This window comes from Hippocampus zosterae, chromosome 2, assembly GCF_025434085.1.
Source record: "Hippocampus zosterae strain Florida chromosome 2, ASM2543408v3, whole genome shotgun sequence".
Classification (NCBI taxonomy): Eukaryota; Metazoa; Chordata; class Actinopteri; order Syngnathiformes; family Syngnathidae; genus Hippocampus; species Hippocampus zosterae.
In genome coordinates, this window is record NC_067452.1 from 17,806,034 (window position 1) to 17,831,618 (window position 25,585).

General features: G+C 45.1%; 1 protein-coding gene across 1 annotated transcript; it reads left to right on the forward strand.

The window, feature by feature from the left end:
- Positions 1-764: 764 nt before the first annotated feature.
- On the forward strand, positions 765-20,257 carry prox1a (prospero homeobox 1a). The gene is made up of 7 exons (XM_052057714.1): positions 765-1,450; positions 2,903-3,292; positions 4,025-4,600; positions 5,101-6,336; positions 8,865-8,972; positions 13,818-14,012; positions 18,884-20,257. The coding sequence occupies exons 2-7, from the start codon at positions 2,957-2,959 to the stop codon at positions 19,067-19,069; spliced, it is 2,637 nt and encodes an 878-aa protein (XP_051913674.1). The 5' UTR covers positions 765-1,450; positions 2,903-2,956; the 3' UTR covers positions 19,070-20,257.
- Positions 20,258-25,585: the final 5,328 nt, after the last annotated feature.

The following is a 25,585-nucleotide window of genomic DNA, read 5'->3' on the forward strand; positions in this document are numbered from 1 at the left end:
CATTAGGAGGACGGGGCCCGCTTGGCGCTGCATGCAAAGAGAACCTGCGTGGAACGAAGTGATCGCGGGTAAAAAGCACTTTGTTTGCGTTGTAATACTAAAACAACTTACTCAAGAAAAATTGAAATGTGATTGAACGAGACAAGCTGCTGATGATATTGATTTTAATTAAATATGCGCCGAATACGCTCAGATACGGGTCCCAGGACAGTCATTTGAGTTGTAACCTGGGTATTCCTTTGCGAACACTGGAAAGTGAACACATGGCTAGATTTTGTTTTGATACATAAAAAAACGACAACAAAATGCGGACCAGGGGCCTAGTTTTTAAACGCACATTTTCAAGAGTTAAATGTCGTTTCACTTTCGCCCCCCCCCCCAACAAAAAAAAATGTTTCCCCTTCTGTGCTTTCCAGCAAAGGTGACCCTCATTATATCTAATTTTGTATCATGTTAATTGCGTCCGTTGGCTTCTTTTTTTTTTTTTTTTTTGCGAGCGAAACTTTTTTCACAACTCAGCAGAGCCACGAGACAAATACGACGCTCTCAACATTTGTGAATGTATTACGGGTACATTCCATTCCATTGGCAGTGCATTGTTGCAGCTTTTTTTTCGTGCTCGTGTCAGCCACTTACCACGCGACTTTTTATGCACGGGTGTTACGTGCGTCTCACAACAGACGTTTCACCATCACTGCAACATCAGAGAGGAAGGTGACCCAATATAAGGTAAATTTTGCGTTTATTAGAACTAAGTGAGCCGCGGCACATGATCATAACGGAGCATACATACAGATAGGATCTTTTTTGTTCAAAAAAATATACTTATTGCAAGAATATCTATCACTTAAAACATCTACTAAGTTTTCGCAAGAGTAGTTTTCGCATTAGGGTCTCTGCGAGTGTAGCAGGCAGTCTTTCTGTTTTACCCTCGTGATCGTCGTCCACTCCGCCTGTGCGACGGCGGGCTCCTCTTAAATAAAAGCCGGTGGTCCGGGTTCTTCTTCCTTATTGGTCAGGTGGGGGCGTTACCTCGCGTGACGCGGAAACTTGGCATCCCTTCCTCGCTCGTCTCAGTGAGGTTCTTGCTTGGGAGTCTTGCAGTCTGTCAGTAAGACGACTTGAGTGTGGAAAGTGGCGGACGGGCCGGTGCGCGCACGGTGCCCCCCGACACCGGTCATCCTACGGAGGAGGCGAGCTCTCTCTCTGTCTCTCTCTGTCTCTCTCTCTCTCTCTCTCTCTCTCTCTCTCTCTCCCTCTCTCAAGCTGTCCCTCTCACGAGCGCCTTCCGTGATCCACCGTGGCCGCACACGCCTCACACACCTCCCGCGTCCCGAAGAGCTCGCCAACTCTTGTCACATCGTCACTGCGTTGGCGCAGTCAATCTCCGGCAACAACTTACTCCTCCACGACGTGTTTTCGGGCCCGTGCCCACTCCGAGAACAACCAAGTGAGTAGCAACTTGCGCTGCAACCAACCTGAATTTCTGACTCTGGAAGGTTCCGACCCCGCTCCGCTCGTCAATGTGTGTTTGTATTTGTACCGTGTCAGTTTTGTGTGTTTAGAACGTTTACGTTTATGTGGCCAACTTCACCGGGTTACGTTTACATTTGGAAAATACTTCCAAACTATTTATGGTGGCAAGTCACGCGTGCGCGGGTCCTACTCAGGCGAGGTGGAACTCCCATGCATGGAATCAAACACTAAGTTTGTTGAAGACACTTAAAATGATATTACCGCTGATATCTCTTGTGAATTGTACAGTATTCCATTTAGAAAATTCTTTAAAATATCATTTTGCGCCATAAAAGGGGGGTTGTGCAGTTAGGGGTAAAGTTCCCGCACGACCTAAATTAACAAGAACGATGAGTCAATTTTACTCAAACTTATCTTATCGTCACGTTCCCATTTTTGATTTTTTTTCCTGAAACGTGTCCTACCACGCACTTGTAAATTACTCCTGGTGAGTCTGCTCGTTCACACACGCCGACACTTTGCAGTGTCACATGTACAGCATGCTTTCAAAGCCTTGCAAAGAAGCAATAGATGGACGGGCTGCACATTTTTAATGTGTGTGCTGTCTACGCGAAGAGAGCAACTTCGGGACCTCGCCCATACAAAGACATTTATCTATGTATCCTGTGTGTGAACCAAAGAAAGTGTTGCGTGTGGGTTGAGTGAGCCAGTGATTTAACACCGAGAGTGGGTTTGCATGTTTGCGAGAGGCGCGCGCGCACACACACACACGCACACCTAATAATAACGTGCACTCGGTTAATTGAAAAAGTTATTTGAAAGTTGACCACTTCTGGAAAAGAGCGTTGGAAATTAAAGATGAGATCTAAATTCAAGATCTCCGTGGCTCTTTTAAAATGTTACCTCAGTCATCTCAAATTAACACCCAAATTATATGTGCGTGTGTGTGTGCGTGCGTGTGTGTGAGTGTGCGTGTGATTTTATGATGTGAAGCATGCATGTTCAAAAACGAAAGACTGCTTTTAAATTGTGCAAGTGTTGAGTATCCCGCTATGTCAAAGGATGAAAGGCATTTAATTTAAAAATAGCTAGTTTTTTTTTCTTTGTTGAACATTTCATGAATTCTAAAAAAGTCAAACTATAATCAATAGATGTCGACTGAGGCACCGCGTCTGCCTCAGAATTCTTAAGTTATGATCATGGCTTCCACTCACTTTCAAATAACATGCATTCTTTGTTCATTTACGATTCAAAATTGTGTAAAAGTGTAAGTGTGAGTGTCAATGGTTGTTTTATTTTTTATTTTATAATGCAAATAGTAGATAACCAGTCCAGAGTGTATTCTCTGTAATTCAGCCCAAATGGGCTAACGTAGTGTAGAAGATGAAAGGATAGTTGTAATCTGTGTTTGTGTGCATCCCCACAGTTTCAGTGCCTTTGCGAGGACCCCTGGTAATGCTCAGTGTAGCTGCTCTGCGTGATGCCTGATCATGACAGCGCCGCGCTCCTAACCAGACAGACCAAGCGCCGACGAGTGGACATCGGTGTGAAAAGGACCGTCGGTAGTGTCACAGGGATCCTCCTCGACAACATGAACCAATCCCATAGCCCTGATCAGGATGGGGATTGCTCGCTCATTGGTCGAGACCACATTGGTAGCCACGGCGACGGGGAGAAATCCAATGTTCTGAGGAAGTTATTGAAGAGGGCCAACTCGTACGAGGATGCCATGATGCCTTTCACCGGGGCAACCATCATCTCACAGCTTCTGAAGAACAACATGGGGAAGAATGGAGGGAGTGACTCCGGCTTTCAGGTACTTCTTCATTTTCAAGTGAAATGACTGTAAAAACAGTTGGGTTACAAATACCCAAATTGGGGGGATAAATAACCCCAAATGAATAAACAACAAACCACTTCTACAAGTAATACATTTGACCCAACATTTTGGATTATATATATAACCCAAAAAGGTGGGCAACCCTTTGTCATGTGAATCAATAGTATTACATCTTACTGTATATTGATCGGTTTGGATCCTGTAAAAACAGTTGGGTCAAAAAGAGCTCAAACTGGGTTAAACAAAAGGCTGATCCAACTTTTAGGGATTAAAAAAAAATCACCCAAAAAGTTGGGTCAAATGAATAACCCACAAAAAATTGGGGGATTTTGCAGATTGTTCATGTGAGCCAACTTTTGGGCATCAATAAATAATCCCAGAAAGTTGGGTCTGTCCCTTTTTGACCCACCTCTACTTTTTTTTAAGAGTATCCAAATTGATCAATATAAAATCTAAAGATCTAACACTAATGAGTCACATGACACCAGGGAGTGAAAATGGCTCTGTGGGTACAATTGGTAAATTTTCCCTTGGGGGTGCACTCATTTTTTTTTGTTGCCAATGGTTGAGACATTTTGGCTGCATGTTGAGGGGGCAATATGTATTGCAGTGTTATATCATCTGTAGGAGCAAAGCATCATTTCTTCTTTCCCGTCCCATGAAAATATCAGTCAATCGCTAATTGTATATGATTGTTGTCTTTTTCAGGGCAGTGGAGCTCTATCCAGTGGTGGCTCCGAGATCCAGGCTGAGGATGCCTGCAGCAATTCCTCTTCTCAGGACCGAGACAGCCCGTCCAACTGCTTTTCACCGGGATCTCTCCCTTCGGCCCCGCCGTCATTCGGACGACCGCTACCTCCTTCCGACCTCAGCTCCCACGCTCAGCCACTGTCCCTCTCCACGTTTGACTTAGACAGGCTGTCGGACGAGCACCTTCGGGCCAAGCGGGCTCGGGTGGAAAACATCATTCGCGGCATGAGTCACTCACCGCTGGTCCGACCCAGCACCGGCGACCGCAGCCAGGAAAGCAACCGCGACAAGGCTAACGAGCGCAGAGAGGACAGCAGTAGTCACGGCCACAGACGAAGCGACTGCGCCTCTTCCCTCCTCGGCTCTCCCGCTTCGAGGGCAGCAGGGGTCAACGCCGGCGAGGCGTACCGGGAAAACAAGAGGAAACAGCGCCTGCCTCAACAGCAACATAGTTTTACACAGCTGGTGTGTTCCAGGCGGGAGCAGCGGCAGGAGGAGAGGCGACAGCTCAAACTGCAGCTGGAAGACATGCAGGTGGGTCACCAACACCGGTGGCAGAAGTACTGACGCTCTTTATTTAGAACAGATACTTGTGTGAAAAGACTCTAGTGAAAGTTGAAGTTCCGATTCAGCTCCTGCGCAAAGTAGTAGACTCAGTGCGAAGCAAGCACAAAAGTGACAATTAATGTTTGTCAAATATATTTTATATATTTATATATATATATATATTTTTTATATTTTTAAATAAGGCCATAAACAAGAAATATCTTCTCCCAATCATGTCACTGCTGTCCCTATGTTTTCTTTTCCACTCTACTTAAAAAAAAAAAATCACCCATCAAGTATTTTTTTTACAAACTTTACTTCACACCACCACCTTTGGCCAAAAAGCAAGCCCAGACAGTGTCATTAATACAGCCTAAATTCAAAGCAAACCCTTATTTTGAAAGCATTAATGAGCAGGTCAAGAGCCACACTCTCCCCTTAGGCGAACAAGACGCGAATCTCAACACACTCTTCGCTCTCTTGTTCAGAAGCAACTGCGCCAGCTTCAGGAGAAATTCTACCAGATCTACGACTCCGAGACAGAGGAGGAGGAGGAGGAGGAAAACCGCGAGGGTGGCGAGGTGGAACGAGGAGGGGAGAGGGATGAGGATGGCAACCTGTCTGAGGACAGTATCCGCTCCGATGGCCTAGAGGAGAGGCACAGGGACAGTGGGCGGCGGCGCCATGACAACCTGTCAGACCTGGACCCGGGCCTGTTCCTGGACCGGGCCCGAGCCCTACTGCGACAACAGGCCTTGATGGATCGAGAGATGGAGGACGATGCGGCGGGGAGAGCTGCGGCGGAGGATGACGAGAGGAACGGGGCGAGGATGATGAAGCGGCAAGGGGGGAGGCAGTTAGCGGAAACGCTGAAGCAGGAGCTCAACACTGCCGTCTCGCAGGTTGTCGACACTGTTGTCAAAGGCTTCTCATCACCCAAGCAGGCCGTCAACCACCATCACGGCTGCCACAGCACGCCCGCTGCCCCTTCCTCATCTTCCAACTCATCCACTTCGGGTCCCCTGCCCTTTGGTCCGCTCCCTTCTCTCACCCCGGACCCTCGTTTCGGCGGTGGTGCCTTTGCCCTCGGGCTTCACGGTGAAGGCAGCCCCACCTCCAACTACCACTCCTCCAATCAAAGACTCCACTGCTTCGGCGACATAATAGTGCCGAGCCCACTGGACTCGTTCAACGGTCTGAACGGCAGGCTCAGCGGGGTGCCGACGCCCAACGATCAAACGGAGGCGCTGCCGCTGGTGGTGCGCAAGAGCGGTGGGAGCAGTGTCAGCGGTGAAGAGAACGCTCCCCCATCTCTACCTCCTCCTCCACCGCAGCCTCCTCACCATCCCTCCCTCCACCCGTCGCCTCTCACAGCCACTCTTGGGTTCAGCCCTCCATCTTTCCGCCACCCATTCCCTCTCCCACTCATGGGCTACCCCTTTCACAGCCCTCTGGGATCACACGGCGGAGGCACAGGCTATACCCCGGGGCCAAAGGACCACAACCACATCCACTCCTCCCCAGACTGCATGGACATGACCCGTGAAACTGTAAGCCTGAGAACCAAAATGGCCACGCTCGGAGGAGGGCACCTCGGTCACCACACCAACAGGCAGAGCCCCCCGGGTCAACACGGGCCCGAAGGTTTGTCTCTGTCTCTCATCAAGTCAGAATGCGGCGACCTGGCAGATATGGCCGACATCTCACCATACTCAAGCAGCACTGTATCCTTCTCACTGCGAGCCAGTGTGAACGTGTGTGTTTGTGCGTGGTGTCTTGGGATAGCAGCTGCCGACACCACTGGCGCAAAGTCTTTAATATCAATTAGTACTGGCTAATTGGTTCCCTCTTGTTTCCGTGCCGAGAAGGGAAGATGAGACGAGGTGCGCCGGGTCTTGCAAGAGCGGGGAAGATTAAACAGGTCGCACGCCGCTGTCTCAACTTCTTTTAAGTCCGTGAAGCTCGTGCCCGTTTGCTCGCTTTCATCACGCAGACTTTGTACATGAACGCTCAAAGCAAGTGGGTGGGGGGCAACTTTGTGACAACACACACACACAACAGCTCAAAGCTAATCACGTTTCAAAGAGCGGAAAAGACGCTCTGCCTCATTGATGCCAGTTTTCAAAAGGTGTCCGCATTTAGAACGCCGTCTTCCTCCTTAAGTCCCTCCCACCGCCACTTTGATTCGTTGGCCTTTGCACTCGATTGCTCAGCAGCTGTGCGTGCATTCACTCCTTTCTCTTGCCTACACATACACATGCATGTTCGCCCTTTCCGAGAGCGTGGTTGTGGACAGGTGTTTGCAGGTAGCCGTTTATCTTTTCATTCCTAACCTTTCATATGGAGAGGTCTCCTCATAGCCACATTTGCAAACAGGGGCAGCAAGCGCGCACGGTTGGAAGAACAAAGTGAGGTGCAAAACAAGACTTTGAACCTTACAAACAGGATTTCCTTGCAATCACAATGATTTGATCTCAGTGTTGCTTTAAAGATAATGAGGACGTTTAAAAAATGAATATTAGTCAAGGAAAAACAACCATTGAAATTAGCCACAAAATTTGTGGTTGGCCATGAACTCAGCTTTCTAGAGCAAAAACAAGCACTTCAAATAACATAAGCTCTGACGCTTTTCAGAAAATGGCACCGACTCGAAGATGGCAAGCATTCCTTTTTTTAAATGATAAAAGATCGAGAGCAAATAATTGATTTTTAGACTTTACAAAAACCACGGTCAATTCTGGTTGATTATGAAAGGTGTCCTTCTGCCCAAGAATAAACCTTGACCAAGGCCACGGGATAATTTGTGATCGTTTCAAAATCTTGGGTCTGTGTATCGGTAATCCTTTGTGCAGAGCTGAGCAGATGTACTCCATTCATTTATGAATTTGGTCCCCCCCCACCTCTTTCCTTGTAAACTTGCACCCCCGAACACACACACACACACACACACACACACACACACACACACACACACACACGGCTGCAAGGTTAGGTTACAGTTGATGTAGTGAGTCCTTCACAAAACACACATCAGGATCAACACACGTGATAAAGAGAAAATGAGGAGCAGGAAGGAGCATCACCAGTTGCTTTGTTTATTCACTGGCTCTCAGTTACCTTAATACACACGCACACGCGCGCGCACACAAGCCAGTTTCAACACAACACTTCATCACATTGTTAGTCAAGTTTGTGAGCTGTGACATTAAAACAGGCACAGATGTATTATCCACTATCCTCCGCAGTCCACAGTGACAGGTTGGTATGAATGTTAAACAGCTAATGGTGTCGCTTGATGTTAACTGGCGTATGCAGGGCTAAACTAAAGATGGATGACTGAGGAGGACTCACCTCCAGTTTCACAAAGTGTTCAAGCTTTTTTGTGATTAGTGAAAAAAGGTGACCAAACTGAACCTGTAGAAGTCAAGTGAAATGCAGGACTAAAATGATCAATGTCTGCTTACACTTCTTTCATTACCTTTCTTTTTTGCTGCCGTATCGGGCCCTTTGGGGTTTGGGTGTGTGTGTGTGTGAGTGTGTGTGTGTGTGTGTGTGTGTGTGTGTGCATGCGCGCTAATTGACCTTGTGGGGGGTTCATTGATTGCCTCATCTTCACTGATAGATTATAGGGCTGTTAATGTAGTGGCAAAATGGCAGAGTGGTGGGGACAGCTGTCGTTGCACACATGCATGTATTGCACACACACAAACACACGCAGACCATCGCCGTGTAACCAAGGTCTCGACAACTATTCTTTTCATGGTTTCGAAAGAGTGATGGCAGAGGAAATTGTTTAGAGTATAGGAGCAACTGTGGGATTGCAAGATGAAGGTTACTTGGAACAACTCTTACTTTTTTATTCCCCGTCATGCCTTTAAGGGCACTATACAGTACAATCATTTCATGTTTTGCCCCCCGAGAAAAAATATTTGTTTAATTTGAATCATTATTATGATCATAAAACATTTTTTATTTAAATGAATGTTATTTTATTTGCAAATTATTGCATGATATGGTGATAGAACACATTTTACTGCTAGATCTCCGTGAAGTAATTCAATTCAGCAGTTTAAAAAAAAATATTATTTGGTTACAAATAATCAGTACGAATATCTAATGTATATACAAAACCCTGGAAAAAAAAGAGCACTTATAAAATAATCAGTCCATGTCAACAAATTTTCAAGCTGATTAATGCCATTTCCTGGGCTTTGTGAACCACTGCTCGTTGCACCTTAACACTTTTCTCCAGATCCAAGAGGGTTTGTCTCCCAATCACCTGAAGAAGGCCAAGCTCATGTTCTTCTACACTCGCTATCCGTCCTCCAACATGCTAAAAATCTTCTTCTCTGACGTCAAGGTGAGCACTAGTGCCTTCCTCTTTTCTATGACGCCTAATTCCCTGTTTAAATCACACGCATTTTGTACACGAACGTGAACAAAAGTTCACGTGCTCCCGAACGTGCCTCTCTGGAACTTGTGGGAGCATCTATCCACAACAAAAACTATTGGAGGTAAAAATGCTTCAGGCTTAGCTGCAGAGGAGGTCAGGTGTGCAGGTACATGATGCTAAATTATCCATCGAGCAAATAGCATTTCGTAGCCGCTGTGTGTGTGTGAGTATATGTGTGCATGCGTGTGTCTGTGGATGTGTGTATTTGGTTTATTTATTTTAAACTCTGAGCATTTGCTCGAACACATGCATGCCGCAGATGGGTGCTCCAGTCTGTCACATCATCTTTGGAGCACAATTAGAGTTTCTGGCCTTAATCGGCCTGCATTGGGCATGGGGGGAGGGGGGGGGGGCGGGGGGGACTGTATCTGGTGGTGGTGTTGGGTGGGGGGCTATCTCTGTCTCAGGCAAACTGTTTCGCCCTCCTCCATCCTGACCTCAACCTCTATCCTTTCTTGTCACTCAAACCAGACACAAGGTTTTCACTTTCACATGTGAAATTCAGAGTAGTAATGTTTTTTGAAACATCAAATCACCTAAAATTAATAAGAAGATGGTGTCTGTTAACTTAAGTTGAGTTCAACTGTGACAGAAACACAGATGGAAGGTATGTATGTGTAGTGGGGGTGGGTGATTCTGAGAATATGACAGCAGGAGTGCACTGGGGAGGGGGGGGCATAAACAAATTACAACAACGGCAGCTTTAAAACAAAGCCGTTGATTGTTTTGTGTTTACAGGCCGTGATGTGTTTTGTTGCAAAAGAGCATACGGCTCTTTCGTAGATCCGGGACATCGCATTCAAATGAGTGTGTGCGCATGCATGCAAATGCGCGCGCGCGCGCACACACACACACACACACACACACACACACACACCAGCTGCCCTGTGGCTCATATCTGCCTGACCACTTCCTTCAGGTAGTGCCACAGCTCGTTGGCTGCTATGGTAACAAGGTTCGGCGGGACATGGGGTTGCTAGGCAAACACCGGGTTGCTAAGCTCACCTGCTGCTCGTGTGTGTGCACGATTGAGACTGATGGCCCATTAACGATCCACACACATATGCTCTTGCATGAACACACGACAAAATCATTGAGACCTGATACATCACAAGATAAGAACAAAACTTGCGCACATGTAATGGGATCTCATGCAAGAAATACATCCAAAATAATGCACTCACAAAGACAACACTACTCAGTTTTGACACTATACTATGATATTATTAAACACGCACACACATACGGGTATACACACACATGTGTATATATATATACTAGCTGGTTCGCTAGTTCCTGCGGAAGGCTGGTAAGGTGGTGGTTCGCCGCCCTCCGGGCGGCCCATAAGCTAGTTCCTGCGGAAGGCTGGTAAGGTGGGCCTTCGGCCCACAAAAGTCTTCAGATTAAACAGAGCAGGCCCCTGTGCGCTGTAAATGAACGGGCACAGTCAGCTTGCAATAGCCAATCAGATTACGAGTCTGCGCACCGGGGCCAGCTAGAATGCCTTATGTCGACACTGGACGTGCGCGTTCGGTGATTGGCTTAGCGCCTGCTAGAGGGAGCTATCACTGCATTTTAACCCAAAATGGATCACTGATGCTGAAGCGTATATCAGCTCACTGGTTTCCGTGATCGTTACGGTCTCCCTCAGTGCTGCAGTCACAGTTTCCATGAGACTTTCAGGTGGTACTTCACATAGCTGTTGTAATCGATTTCTAGGTTGCACAGCCTTCATTCTCGCCATGATCTTATTTTTCAGGTCAGTTGCCGCCTTGCTCAGCATTTCATTCATTGGGCCTGGTCTCCCAATCTCATCATTTGCATTCATTGGGGCTTGCCTCCCAATCCCTAGTAAAACCTCCTCCTCTGATCTGGCAGCCTGGGGCCCTTCACCATGGAACCTGCGTTGTACCTCATCAATCTCAAGTTGTGATAGCAATTGCCATTTGTGGATGTTGGAACACTGAGCTCCTCGTTGTTTCGTGGTCAACCGTGACTGTGGGCTTCGAAGTAACCATTCAGCTCACATTCTCTGCATGTAACCCCTCTGACTAGGGTTGCTTGAGTAGTAGCATTCCAACAGAGCCATGTTATCGCATCTCGCCCATCTCCGCTTTGTTCCAGTAGCCCATTTTTCATCAAGGTGCTCTGGTCCCCCAGCACCTGACGCAGACCTTGTTTGGCCGGGCGACGTCTGAGCCGCCATGTCATTCATTTTATTGTCTCTCATCATTGTATGAGGTAGGCATTAGCGTGAAGGGTCTTGCCCAAGGACCCAGATTGGATGGTGTTGTGTGCTCATATTGCCCCAAGCGGGATTCGAATTTAGTTGTTGGTAAGGCACTGGTTTGGCGTACGGGAGATGGGTGTGTATGCATCTCTCTCTCGCTCTCTCTATATATATATCTACATAAACAAACACACCCATATGCATCCACTTTCATTATGGAAGGTTTAGTGAGCATAAGCTTCATAAAAATCTTTGGCCTCATATTCTTTCAAGAAAAGTGCCCGCTTTTATATGAGCATTTTATGCAAATGATGATTTGTTGTTAAATTTGGTTTTAATTGACAGATAATCCACATTAATCTGTCATATGTATCTATGGGAGGATATTATTTCGCTTAATATAAAATGAAGCTCAACTAATCCTATTTGTGATGCGCGAGGCTGTTCTTTTACTTTAATATGTGTTGTTTCATTGTCCCGTTGCTTTCATCGCCCTCATTATTATCATATTTTCAAAATCCGGGTCAGTGTCTCACTCACGCTTTCGTTGCCGTCCCACCCCTCCCTTCGAGGGAACAATAAGTAGCATGTGTGCGAAGGATCAGGCAGATTCACTGTGCGGGAATTAGGACCCTGAATGGCTCACACTAATTGGACTTGAATGGACTTGTCTCTGGGAAAGCAGTTCTTAAAGATGAGTCTCTTGTGTAGAATGACGGCCCAGCATGCTGTGTGAAGTGGGTGAGAGTGCGCGACTGTCTTGTGTCATACACTGCAGACACACAGGTGTACGCGCGCACACACACACACACACACACACACACACAATGCTAATAGCCCTCTCCTTCTGAGGAGATACTCAGATGTGAGCATGAAGATTTCAAGGTTGTCGCCATCCTGTCTTGAGAGAGTAAGTGAGAGCAATTAATGCCTTGTTAAGGCTAAAGGGGATGCGGATTAATTTGACACTCACTCCTTATCTCACATTAGTTTCCTGTAAGAGAGGCTGATGAGCAAATTCATACAGACCACCCCGTTTTCCTTGAGAGGTTGGTTGACATCATTTCATCGGGTATCAATTCGCATCCCGCCTGCCTATTTACCTCCCTGTTAATTGGAGTTCCACATCCAATTTGACAAGATCAGAATATGGACTAGTAGCAGCTCGATTACCAGTTATTTTAACATTACAGACAAAATGTTTTTTTTTTTTAAATCAATCTCATTGAGAATCTAAACAACCTATGGAGACAATTTATGTTGATTGTGCACAGTCAAAATTGTCTTGCCCCCAAAATGTGCCAAGCTGCAGCGCATGCAGTTCTTAACGTTTGCTTCTCTGGCATGGTTGCGGGAAGGGCGAATGAAGTGGCTGATGGGGGTTGCAGTGCAAGCATCAGTTGACACTTATTTCTGATGCTGCGCCTTTTCCCTCTTTTGGTTTGGAATACAAAGTGGCGTGCCACACGCTCTGCCATTTGGATGATCTGAACTGGGGTGGGGGAAGTGCGAGGATTGGTGTTTAGCATAGGATGTGGTTAGAATTTTAGATGATGGTTGTGCATTGATTCATGAGTGCCCCAACTTATGAGTTTTTTTCCCAGTTACAAGCTTTCAATTGGTCAGTTTTCTTTGCCCTTTTAAGTCACACAGCTAAGGCACACAGTGATGACTTCCCTTTTAACGCAAGGTAAAGTGGATAAGGCACGTCACGTGGCAAATGGCAAGGAGAAAAAAACCCCGAAAGTATGGGGGTGTACTGCACATCACACATTATAAAATCATATTACTTTATCCATTCTATTTGATCAAGTCATCTTTTTTGCTGAACAATAAAGTGCTATTTTTATTGAATGAAAACAACAACAACAAAAAATTGCAGTGGATTTTGGGACTGTAACAGATTTATGGCATTCCAGTTCATTTCAATGGGGAATACTGGCTTGAAATACAGTACATGTAACTTGTGTTACGAGTCACAGAACCAATTCAACTCATAAATCAAGACACTGCTGTACTCCTGATCTCACTATTCCAATGACCAACCGTGGCACTTCAGCAAAGCACATAATTAAAACATTTATGGGTTGTTGTTTTTTTGCATCATAATATTTGAAGAATGATGTGTGATACTACATCCTTTTATGACACACAAACACAGTTTCCCCAGCCTGTTTAACCACCTCCTCGGTATAAAGCTCGGTACACCTCCGACACAACAATCCCCTGCATGCCCACCATCTTTTCAGAATCCCCCCCCTCCAATCCTGTACAGGCCAGGTCCCTACACAAAGATGTCTTGTTAAATGCAGAGCTTAATCTCCATGTCAAAGCTGTTTTTCCGCCTCACCAGCCTCCCACTCACACACACACACACACGCACACACACACACACACACACACACACACACACACAATTTCACTGGGTTCTAAGACCGTTTCTGTGTTTTGTGTATTTTGCACACACTATGCCAACCAATGCCTGGAACCTTTCGTTGTACACCTCCTCTACATGTTTGCAGTTCAACCGCTGCATCACGTCTCAGCTGATCAAGTGGTTCAGCAATTTCCGAGAGTTCTACTACATCCAGATGGAGAAGTATGCCCGGCAGGCTATCAATGAGGGTGTGACTGGTGTCGAAGAGCTGGCAGTGGGCCGCGACGCCGAACTCTTCAGGGCGCTCAACATGCACTACAACAAAGCCAACGACTTTGAGGTAGGCGAAGAAACATGACGACGTAGCTGTCAGAATTTTGTCTTTCTTCAACAGTGCCAGAAATTGTTTTTTTCTGAAATTTTCATGACAGTGCTACCTTGACTGCAGAGTGATTCTTAGCCCCCCTTGAAACTTTTCATTATTTGTCTGTCAAGAACCCTATTGAAAATATTATAATAGTGAACCTAAGACAGCTGAAGTAGTTCAGGTCAAGGTTCAAACAAGATGAAACATTTCACCCCAAAACAAAATCATCGTGGGGAATTAAAAAGGAAGCCTCGAATTTCAAAACACATCCGATCAAAGTAGACCACAATACAACTCAACGCTGCGGCATTATTCATAAGACTAAGAGCAAGAAACTCATAATTTTGAATGACATCCAGTGGGAAATACTGAAAGTAGCTTGGGGTTAAATGTTTTACACAAATTGGCTTCAGCAAACGCCCTCCAAGTCAGCTGTGGGGAGCGCAACAGTCACCTCCTGATTTTCTGCTGAGCTATGGACCTTGCAGCGTGTGTGTGTGTGTTTGTTTGTGTTTGTGTGTCTTCGACGAGGCAAAAGAGGACGCCGCTCAAGGCATGGGTGTCCTTGTCAAAGCGATTTGCAGAAGTCACATTCTCCCCCTCACGTCTCTCCTCCCAATATTAGTCTAAGGGGACCCGAGGGCCTTTAAACTCTGACACAACATCAGCAGCATTTAGACGTCCATTAGAGTTATGCACACGAGCGAAAACACACTTTCTATTTTTTTTTTTCTGCACTGATTGAGAAGAAGCTTGAAGCGACAACCCTCCGCTGTTCGTATTTTGTACAACTGGAGTGAGGTGACTTAAGTCACACATGGTAAGTATTTAGGTCCAGAGTTTGTTTAGGATTCTTATTTTTAGTCGATGGATTATCTTGGCTCAGGTGCTTAGGGGTCTATTTTGAAGAGCCTCCTTTCAATACCGGTGAGTTCAGCTGTTAGACTTTTTCAGCGAAATGAAGCTGCCATCGTCCAAATGAGACATGAGGAGACGCGTTCCAAAATTCCCTGCCTTAGTGTGACGCCTTTCCTGTCTGCATCCACCTTCACCTGCCTCCTTCCTTTGTCTGCCCGGAGGGAACATTACTGGCCAGGGACTCTTTCTCTTTGTCAAGCTTGGAGGCGTGAAACCGGAACCGCGGCCGATTCAGCAAGTCTCCGTCGCGCACGGGAGTCTTCTCCTTTTAGCCAAATTTAGCATCACGGTTCCACCTTGATTTGTCCCTCGTCAGCCCTCCATGCCCCTCCTCCCCTGCCCCCCTCCCCCATTGTCATTCGGACTCTGTCCTCCTCATCGGTTATCAACCTCGCTCATCTTCCGCAGTTCTCTCCTCATCTCCTCCCAGCTCACTTGTCCGCTGCCTGGTTACAACTACTTAGACATCTACTTAGCATCACAGAGTTCAAGTAATAACTTCACGCTAATTTGCGCACAGTCAGCATCTAATTTAAATGATTTCCTGGCGATGATATTTCATTCATTCTGTGTTTGAGCATGTGTTGGCATAATTATTGCATCGCCATTAATTACCTTGTCTTCTCTCCAGCCACATTTTTTCCAAATTCTTCTTTCGTTTACACCTCACTCTCCTCCAGCATCCCCTCTGTACACAACCTCCCCCATCAGCCAATCCCCTCCCCCACCGTTGCACACCGCCCGTTCTCTGGAAGTATTTTGTCCTAATTACGGCTCGACCGCCAGCTAATGAGGGAGGCGTGAGGAGGGGGCGGCGATAGAAAGGGAAAGGTAATGGGCGACAGTCTCAACTTCAAAAAACAAAAAAGAGACAGAGGGATTTTCTTTGCCAGGACACTCGGGGGAAGGTGTCAGCTTCTCGCCACTGCCAAGAGGAAGAGAAATGTTTCCTTTTTGTTTGTTTTTTTGTTTTTTTTTAAACTTTCTTTTGGGAACAGACTGAGGGGTCTACATTAAGTCTGCCAGCAGCACTGGGCATGATAACGTTAACTCGCTTTTGTGAGTTTAAAAAGTTGTGAAATATTTGCACAATGAGCCGATGTACGTGACTCATGTGGTGGCCCTTCGCACTGCAAATCAGCAACATGATACAATGAACTTTAAGCTTTAAAAATACACACACGCATGAGTTTACATACTTGTAGCAGAACATTTCTACAATTTTATGTACTACACACATAGCCCTGTATACAAGAATACGTTTGCCGACAGATATTCATTTGTGATGATCTGGACAAAGACCCCTTGAAGGGTGGGTGTGGTGACTCACAAATTCTGACCTTTGACTTCAAATGAAACACATGCACACCTTAGTGGTGGCGTGGGAGGGAGGGGATGGGGTTCACATTTCAGGAGTATCCGATTTCATAAGCACTGTGCCACATAAAAGGTTTGACTTCTCATGCCTTTCTGTGTTACTTTTCTATTTCATCTTTCCCCTCGTCTTATTCATCCATTCATTCATCTTGCTTCCTATTCTTTCCCATGTCAAGTGGCCCTGCACCAATGGCAGTGGCCCATTCTAATAGCGGCTTGATTTCTTTTTTTTTTTTCTTTGAATAGTTACGGCTCTAAATTAAATATTGTTAGGCGGAAATCTAATTTGTTGTCTTTTCTTTCGTCGCTGAATCAAAGCAACCATTGATACAGAATCCTCATTTACTTATCGATGCAAATGAGCTACTCATCAAGGTTTCATGGAGATTGAAAACAAGTTTGTGACGCTAGTGGACAGAGAGCAAACCTTGCTGCAGACAAAGCCACCTGCCAGTTTCTGTCACTATAAATATAGCGATGTGCTCAGAGAATGCGTGCGTGCATGTGCGCGCATGTGCAAGTGTCTTCCAGTTGGGATGAAGAAGAAGAAGGCATCGTCTTTGTCACTGAGCCATGAGGAGTCACGAGGGGACGGTTTATGTGTTGCTGTGTCGGCTTCGTGTGTGTGTGTGTGTGTGTGTGTGTGTGTGTGGGTGTGGGTGTGTGTGTGGGTGTGTGTGGATACACAGTGATTCCTCTCCGCAGCTGTCTCCTCAGCTTTGACAATGGGCCGGCTAACAAAGACGTGGCCTTGAGCCGCTGTCATGTGATACGAGTGGTCTGCAGCCTCTCGGTCAGATGACCCAGGCTATTGTCCTGTTCGGTGACACACACATAAGCAATCTCAGAATGCAGACCCTTCCTCTAAGAACAAAGAACAACTTAACTACCGGTAACGTCCTTGTGGTGATGCTGAGACTAATATACAATTGGCACGATAACGGTGTATACATGCCCCTTCTGTCCTATTATGTTAAAAAAAAATTAAATGCTTAGGCCGAGTTTCAAATGTAGAGTTGTCACCAACATGAAAACCACAGCATTGTCTATGTGTGGAAAAAAAAGCACTGAGAGGAGGCAGAAAATCAATCAGAACCATTACACAAACATTCACCACAGCCAAATGAGTTCAGTGTAATAGCCCAAGAAAATGGTCATGATGAGATCACAGCCACTCTGATCAATAGCTCCAAAAAACACTGGTCTCATATTTTGGTAAACGACATTTGCGTCACTCTTGTGATGAAAAAGGACAATACGATTCTTCAACAAGTAGGACATGAGTTATACCCCTCCGATAATCAACCAAACTTAAGCATTATTAAACTATGCATCAGTACCTAATATTGGTGTCGGAAAAGGGTGGTTGGGGGGGGGGGGGGTCGGACATCTCTAAGCAAGAGAACAATATTTTTGGACCCAAGTGTTACAACAGGAGAATGTGACGAAAGCCAGGCCTGAAAGCAGTGACGGTGTACAAGAGGAAAAAGGAAGCAGATGCTTGTCACTTGGCAGGGACTTTCTCACACCAACACACACACACACACACACACACACACACACACACACACACACACACACACACAAAATAATAATAATGGCCAATAGCAAGTGCATCTCCATTGTCAGGAGAGAGTCACATACCTCAGCATGTACTTGCAGTAAAAAGCATCACGTGTTTAATGTATTTTTCCCTCAGCAAGAGACGGTAATGAAAGCAACAATGGCATCACTTGATGAAGATGAAGGCAGGATAAAAGTGTCAGTGCATGAAGTACCCCTTATCATCCATATTGGCAGACGCACTCGACACAATAAGTATCTTTCTAGTTAGCCCCCCGAATGGCCTGACTCAACATGCTTGTCGTGCGCAATGATTATTAGCTCAGGCGCCGTTCTGACGCCGTATTTTGTGTTCGTCTGTGCGTCGTGTCCCTAGCAGGACAGTGACAGAGGGCCTCGTTGAAACAACTGTGGTCTCCAGGGGCCTGCTAAAAAGAGAGAGAGGGCAGATGTAGTGAACAAGAGTCTGGGGAATCATTTAGTGTGCGTATGTGTGTGTGTGTGTGTGGGGGTGGGGGGGCAATTCATCCGTTCTGGTGGCGTCTAACCTTGGCGTGTCCTGCCACGTGTGACAGGGTTACACACTTTGGTGAAGTGTCTAGGATCATGCGCCTTGTCTGGAGGAGTCAGCAAGTATATGTGTATGCGTATACATCGGCATTCAAAAATGAGACACAAAAAGGTAGCGAAAAGGGAGAGCAAGCTTGTCAGGTTGTTTAGTGTCTTTGTATGTTCTTGCCCCCGGGAGAGGGGCAGGAGAAAAAAAAAAAACATGCCAGTGTGTGAGTGTGTGTATTGTTCTGCTTGTTAGGAACACACACACACATACAGGCGGGAATCGTGTGAGAAAGGACAATGGCAACTTTGCAACTGTCCTTTAAAAAAAAAAAAACACCTGAATACACGAGATGTCTCTCATCATTTTGACAACCGCATGTGAAAATGCGTTTGGAGATAGATCTGGAAACATATTTGGGGTCTTGCAGGTGCCGGATCGATTCCTCGAGGTGGCCCAGGTGACCCTTCGTGAGTTCTTCAACGCCATTGTGGCTGGCAAAGATGCGGACCCGTCATGGAAAAAAGCCATCTACAAGGTGATCTGCAAGCTGGACAGCGAAGTCCCCGAGACTTTCAAGTCCCCAAACTGCCTGCAGGAACTGCTGCATGACTGACAAGGAGGAGGAGGGCAGCAAGCCCGGCCAGTGAAAATGTGAAACTAAACATGATGTTTGAAGGTGTGGTTCGATGAACCTCGTGACGGATGTTGAGAGGCGAAGAAGTTTGTTGTGGGCAAAGACAACATTCTTCCCGACGGTGGCAAGAAACAAATGCACTTAAAGATGTTCTTCTTCCTGGGCCGTCCAATGCATGTTCTTCATCCTATTGCGGACAGTGAATGGAACCAACTAGAAATAAAGAAGATAATATATACTGTACATATGAAGATCTTTTTATCGTGGGTGTTTTTAAGTGTCATGGACATTTATGAGGGAGGTGGGGGGAAAAAGTGATGTGTCTGTATTTTTGCTTTCCTCCTTTGTGCAAACTGACAGTCTCACATGCACGCCAACGCACACTTTCCGATTAGTAAAGCTCGGTAGCATTCCCGCAAAGCCGTTTCTTTCCCTCCTATGTTTACATTCGGTTCGTCTCATTCAGTGTGGCAAGACTTGATTGCTGTTTGTTTTGAAAGTATGGCACACGTGTTGTCGTCAAGCACCACTGAGTTTAACATTAGGAAGTCTATTGTACTTTTTTTGTGTGTTTGCAGCTGCATTTGACAAATGTTCATTCCAAACATTAGGAATCATAGGAATATGAGTTGGCTTTCTATTTGATAGTTGGTCAGTCAAAAGACCTGAGGGCATATCTGTTTCCTGAAGTGAACGGTTGGATTTGTTGTGTTGAAGTGTTTATTGGACTCAAAGATGATCATTCTCCACAACAATCATTCCCGTCTCTGCTGGTCATTCGATTTTTCACAATTACTTCCTCCTCCCCAGTGGGGGGCGACGGGCTAGGGGGATAGAAAACAATTTGCACAAATTTAGAACTCCGATATAATGGTGTCTACGGACGAAAAAATAAATACATCTCTCAAATTTATCTCTACTTTGGGCATTCACGGGGGTCAAAATACCTGAAAGGGTTTTTTAAAACATTTTTAAAAGCAGGAAAATAAACACACTGTCTTTTTAGATGCTGAAACCGTTCTGACCATCCTGATCTTGTTTTATTTATGATGATAATTGTTGTTAATATTATTCCGAGGCAAATTCTTCTTATGAAAGCTTGCGACAGATTGGACCTCTTGTTTCATCGTCCATCACACTGCAACATGACAATAAATTATTAACCCCCCCCCCCAAAAAAATAATAATAATCATAAAGAAACAAAATGGAGTACGTTTTATTTTGTGGCATTCAGCATCAAACCAGGCAGTAACCAGGCAACATGATGGCCACTTTAACTGCGTCGCCCTCGCTCGCCGTGTTCTCCATCAGGACATGTGAAACCTCCTTGTTGTTGCTGATGAATTGAAAAGACGAGCGCCGTGTGATTATTGTCAGCACAAAAGCCTCAAAAAGCTGCTGACGCCTAGATTAGCCAGTACAAAGACGCAGGGGCAGGGCAGGCACGCGTACACAAACTCACACGTGAGTACACACATGGCGCATCTGCCCTTGATACCGAGCATCCTCCCCGGTGCTCATCTGTCCCCATTTTTGGGTACCAAGCCACCTTCATGATCGCGTTTTCATCTCTTCTCGTGAAGTGACACTTACCACCGATACATACTGGGCGTGCGTGACCACACCGCACACATGCCCGTTGTCCACCAGCACAAGATGGGCTCAAGTGCCAGCAATCCAATGTACGGTACCTCAACCACCCCGACCAAAGGGGAGGGGAGTGCGCACCTCCGCTGCGCCACATACAAATACAAAAGTCATCGCTTAAAACAAAAGGCACACTTCAGCTGTTTGTATTTGGGATGCACCGATTCTCAGCCGGAACTGATTATCGGCGCCAATGTTAAGCATTTTACTCAGATCGGCATTGACCTTTTTCAAAAATCTGATGCCAGACAAGTAATTACTCGCAGACTGTGTTAACTACAGCGTATTCGTTCGTTCATTCAAATGATCAGTTAATTTAGTTTTTTAAAATGGCTGCTGGACTCACTGCACTTTTTATTTTAGTTTGTTATTTTTATTTTTATTTTAACTTAAAACAAAGCGAAATGTAAGTTCAATATTTCAGTTTGATTAAAATGCTGGATACTGTACTTTTATTTACTATAGGGAGCTCTTTTTTTGTTGAAGTTTCCATTTCCTATGACATGCTGCTGCACCTCGGAGCTCCCTGCACTTTTTCTTTTTCATTTTAAAACACGGATGTCTGCTGCCCCAAGATAAAAAAAAATGTTTAAACCTTTAACATCGCAAATTCGAAATGATGTTTTATAAAATGTGTTTAAAGGCATTTCAATGAAGTGTTGGACTTTGAATGTTCAAAAATTATGATGACAAATATTTTCCCTTTTTCTGCAAAGGAATATTGGTTATCAGCCTCTTTAATCACTAATAATCGGTATCAGTCTTGCCCTGAAAAAACATCAGTCTACCTGTATCTTATTTCATGAATATTGATTATTTTTTGGGATAGCTATAACTATCAAACACTTTAGAATCTATGAATAATACGTGGAGTTTGCATGTTCTCCTCGATGCTTGTGTAGGTTTTTGTTCAGGTGCCTCAGTTTCTTCATGAAAGTCGAAAAGTATTAATGTTCCACTCATTTTTACAAGTCTAAATAATTTCTAGATGTGAATGGGACTGCTATAAAATGGGCATATTGATGAAATAAAAAAGGATACAAATATTCATCTTCAAGTCAATATAGCCTAAAAATTTTTTTTTCCAAAATGACCCGATCCCGAGCAGAGAATACAACAGAAAAAGCTTCTATTTTGCCCCAAAATGGGTTTCATTTGTGTTTTTACACCTGTGAATAGATAGCAGCAAAACATGAGAAGCAGTTACGTAAAGCAAATCGAGCAACAATGTGATGGATAGGACCTGTCAAAGTTTGCACATATTTTCTCAATGCTTGTGATGCTACAAAGTTGAGTCCAAACCTAACTGGTACCGTCAATTGCATGGATTGTAAACACTTTTGTAGATGTTCTATGAGATTTCAAAGTTACAATTGCCGTGAATCCTGCAACCAGTAAAAAACGGAATGTGTAGCATCTGCAAGGACTGTTAACTATGCTAATGTGTGAATGTGCGCAAACAAAAACAAGAAACCAATACCCACAAAAGTAAAACCATACAGGGAACCATTATAATGTTGATTTCGATGAAGATTCAGGGTCGGGTTTCACTTGATCATGCATGAATCGTTTGTCTTTGGCAGAGGTCTGTATGTGGGCCTACCTAGACTACGGAAGATGAGTATCCGTCCGTGACTGCAGAAGCACTTGTAAAGACAATAAAACGCACAGACGGAGCGAGATGAGGGGCTTCCCGTGTGCCAAATTGTGGGACTGACTGAACCAGAGGTGGGGTGGGGGCATGTTATGTTCTGTATGATCTCTCTCTCTCTCTCTCTCTCTCTCTCTCTCCGTCTGCCTAGTAAAGCACATCTGAACAGTGCAACAATAAAACAGCTGTGTTTGTGTTGGCCTGCAGATTATTTCTTTGTCAACTCTCTCACACACACACACGCACACATACACGCACACAATTGAGATGGCATGATACGGCGTGGGTGAAGGCCTCGCTTCTGGAGTAAGGGGCGAGTAACAGAAGGTGACTTGTTTTGAAGATGGATGAGCTGGGACTCCACAACGGATGCAACACTTGCCAACAATCACTCCCAAACACCACAAGACTCCAAGCAGAAAAAAAGACATAAATGACGCAAACGTCCAACAGACGAGTGATGCAAACTGGACCGCCGGCTTTTCGAGCACACTGCAATCAGCCAGCACTGCAGGTTTATTTGCTTCAATTCTCAAAGATGACACCCAAATGCATCTGTTGTCACTCTGCAACAGCTGTTTTCAATCCCCAAACACTCAGCAGCACCCCCTACCGCATCTTTTTTCTATTCATTATTACCTCAAGCCATCCGCCCTCTGTCTTTCTTCTTTCCTCCCGGGTCATCACCCCCCACCCCACCCCACCCCACCCATTCTTGAGGCATCTTTCCAGCATCCTCCGCATCCTCCCTTCATTTTTCAGGATTCTCATTGCATCCTTCCTCCAAACGTTAGACATGTTCTTTCACGCTCCCTAGATCACCCCTCAGGGAGGACCGTGCATCCAAGCTCCTTCAAGGCCGTAATGCCTCACTATATCGCAGTTCACCTATTGCGGATCTTTTTTTTTTTTCATACTACAGCTACCTTGTTACGGCAATGGATTCTGACAAAGCCATCACATGGAAGGCGCACTAGTGGCATGATAACACAACAGTAGCATGTCAACCCAAAAATACAAATGGCAGTAAAGGAGATGAAGAAGGAAACTTTAAATGTCTGTTGGAAAAAGCTGTGGCCAGAATGTGTCCATGAGTACAAAGAGTTACTTCCTAATGACATTTTTCATTTCGCTGCTTCAATGACATGACACACCGTAACGTGTCAGACTTCTTTTATGACAAACTTTTTTTGTTGCATTTCATTATTATTTTATATGTACAATCTCTGAGCATTGAAGCTGTGTTTTAATCACTTTTACCAGCTGAAATCCAGAATGAAGGGTGGCAAGCACCAAGTAGACTAGGAGAAGCTTATCAATGCTTTTATCTCCAGTAGATTTGATTATTGCACGTCTTCTGGTTGGTCACCCTAAAAAAAAAAAAAACATCAAACAGCTACAGTTCATTCAGAATGCTTATCCGTGGATTTGGAGCAGAGCAAAGAGATCAGAACATATTACTACAGTTCTAAATGCTTTCCACTGGCTGCTACTGGTCTATCAATCACTAAATAGTGTTGGTCCTGAATGCATGAGGCAAATCCTACTTGAATATACAGTAAACCCAGCAGGGCTCCGAGGTCTGCAAACTCGGGTCAACTAGTGGAGCTCAGAGTTACGAGCAAGCGTGGTAAGCAGCATTTAACTGTTATGTTGCACGTAAATTGAATAAGCTGCCAAAAGAAGGGAAGTCAGAATCATCTTTATTGGCCACGTATGCCAAGGACTCAAGAAATTTGAGTCCGGTAGTATGAGCTTCACTAGAATTGCAATAATAATAATAATAATAATTGAATAATGTGGAAAACTATTGTAAATAGCACTGCGATTTATCCATTTTGTATTTATATTGCACTTAATTGAACGGTGTTTGTTTGTTTTTTTCTTCTTGCTTCTTTCTACCCACATTCTTGCTGCTGGAGGCTGTAAAATTCCCCTGTGTGGGACAAATAAGGGATATCTTATCTCAATAACAAGCAAGTACAATAAACAAAGACATGGCATTATAAGTACAGAGATTTAGCCCGCAGCACAAATGCTTTGAAATCCAGATGAAAAGCGAGGCTTTTTTTCTCCCCACATCACTTCGATTAAGGTATTTTAAGCATCAAGCAAAAATAAATTGCAGTATGTAGTCTTTTAATAACTTGAGAGCGCTCACAGTTATTTCTTTACATTGTTTTGAAATGTCTTTAAGTGGTGGTTTGAAAATCTCCTTACACGTTCTCAATGTACCGGTATTTGTAACGGACTACTGTTGTTCTCTTTGCTTTGCCTTTGGATGTCTTTATCTGTTCACTTTGAGCTGCCTTGTGTGTGGAATGTGTATGGAAGGCGTATTCTAAGGCTCAAAACATGTTTTTATATTATTTATCACAGGTGGGCAGCTCCCACAATAACCTGTGAATCAATTTACCAACACTTTTACTCCCTAACCACGTGTCCTTCCTCCATCTTTCCTTCCCTCCCTTCAACCTCTCTCTGTTCTTCACCTGTGCATCTTTCTTCCATGGTCCCTGCATCACCTCCCGTCCCTTCCTTCGATCGTCTTGGCATCCCACTTCCTTCTTTCCTTCAACCTGGCACCTTCCTCCCCTATGAGCACCCCCCCCCCCTGCATCTTTCTCCATCTACCCCTCCTCCCTGCATCCTTCCTCTGCACAACTATTCTCCCTCTCTCCTCTCATTCAATCAGCAGTCTGCTCGCTAATCAAACACCATCTGCCCTTCCATCCCCAACCTGTCGGGAACAGCTGCCAGCCACTCTCTTAACAACACTTTTAACAACCCCGTCGAATCTTCCACCGCCCGCAGCCGGGCGGACGTTGCAGATGAGGGCCATCCCCTCGCAAATGGGCGGTGGGCTTTGAAAAGAAAACACGTCAAGAGCGAAACTAAAAAGATGAAGGACTCAAACTAACTCTCACTGGACCCAACAACTATTAGGAACTGTAGGCAAAGAAATTACACGACTTCAGCAAAGAGGGGAAATGAGAAAGCAGAAGGTACAAACAAAGTGATAAAACAATGGTACTCCATAAATGAGATGATGCCTAAATAGTAATCGAGGGAAGAATCAGCCGCCTGCTCAAAAACAGGATTTGAAGCTAATGGTGGGAAGTAAAAGCTCCCAGCGCACACGTGTGCACGCACCCGCAAACACACACACACACACACACCATTTGTCACATGCACA

Coding starts and splice junctions, on each gene's coding strand:
- prox1a (XM_052057714.1), top strand. CDS start 2,957: ATGCCTGATCATGACAGCGCCGCGCTCCTAACCAGACAGACCAAGCGC. Junction 3,293..4,024: donor GGAGTGACTCCGGCTTTCAG/GTACTTCTTCAT, acceptor TGTCTTTTTCAG/GGCAGTGGAGCTCTATCCAG. Junction 8,973..13,817: donor TCTTCTTCTCTGACGTCAAG/GTGAGCACTAGT, acceptor ACATGTTTGCAG/TTCAACCGCTGCATCACGTC.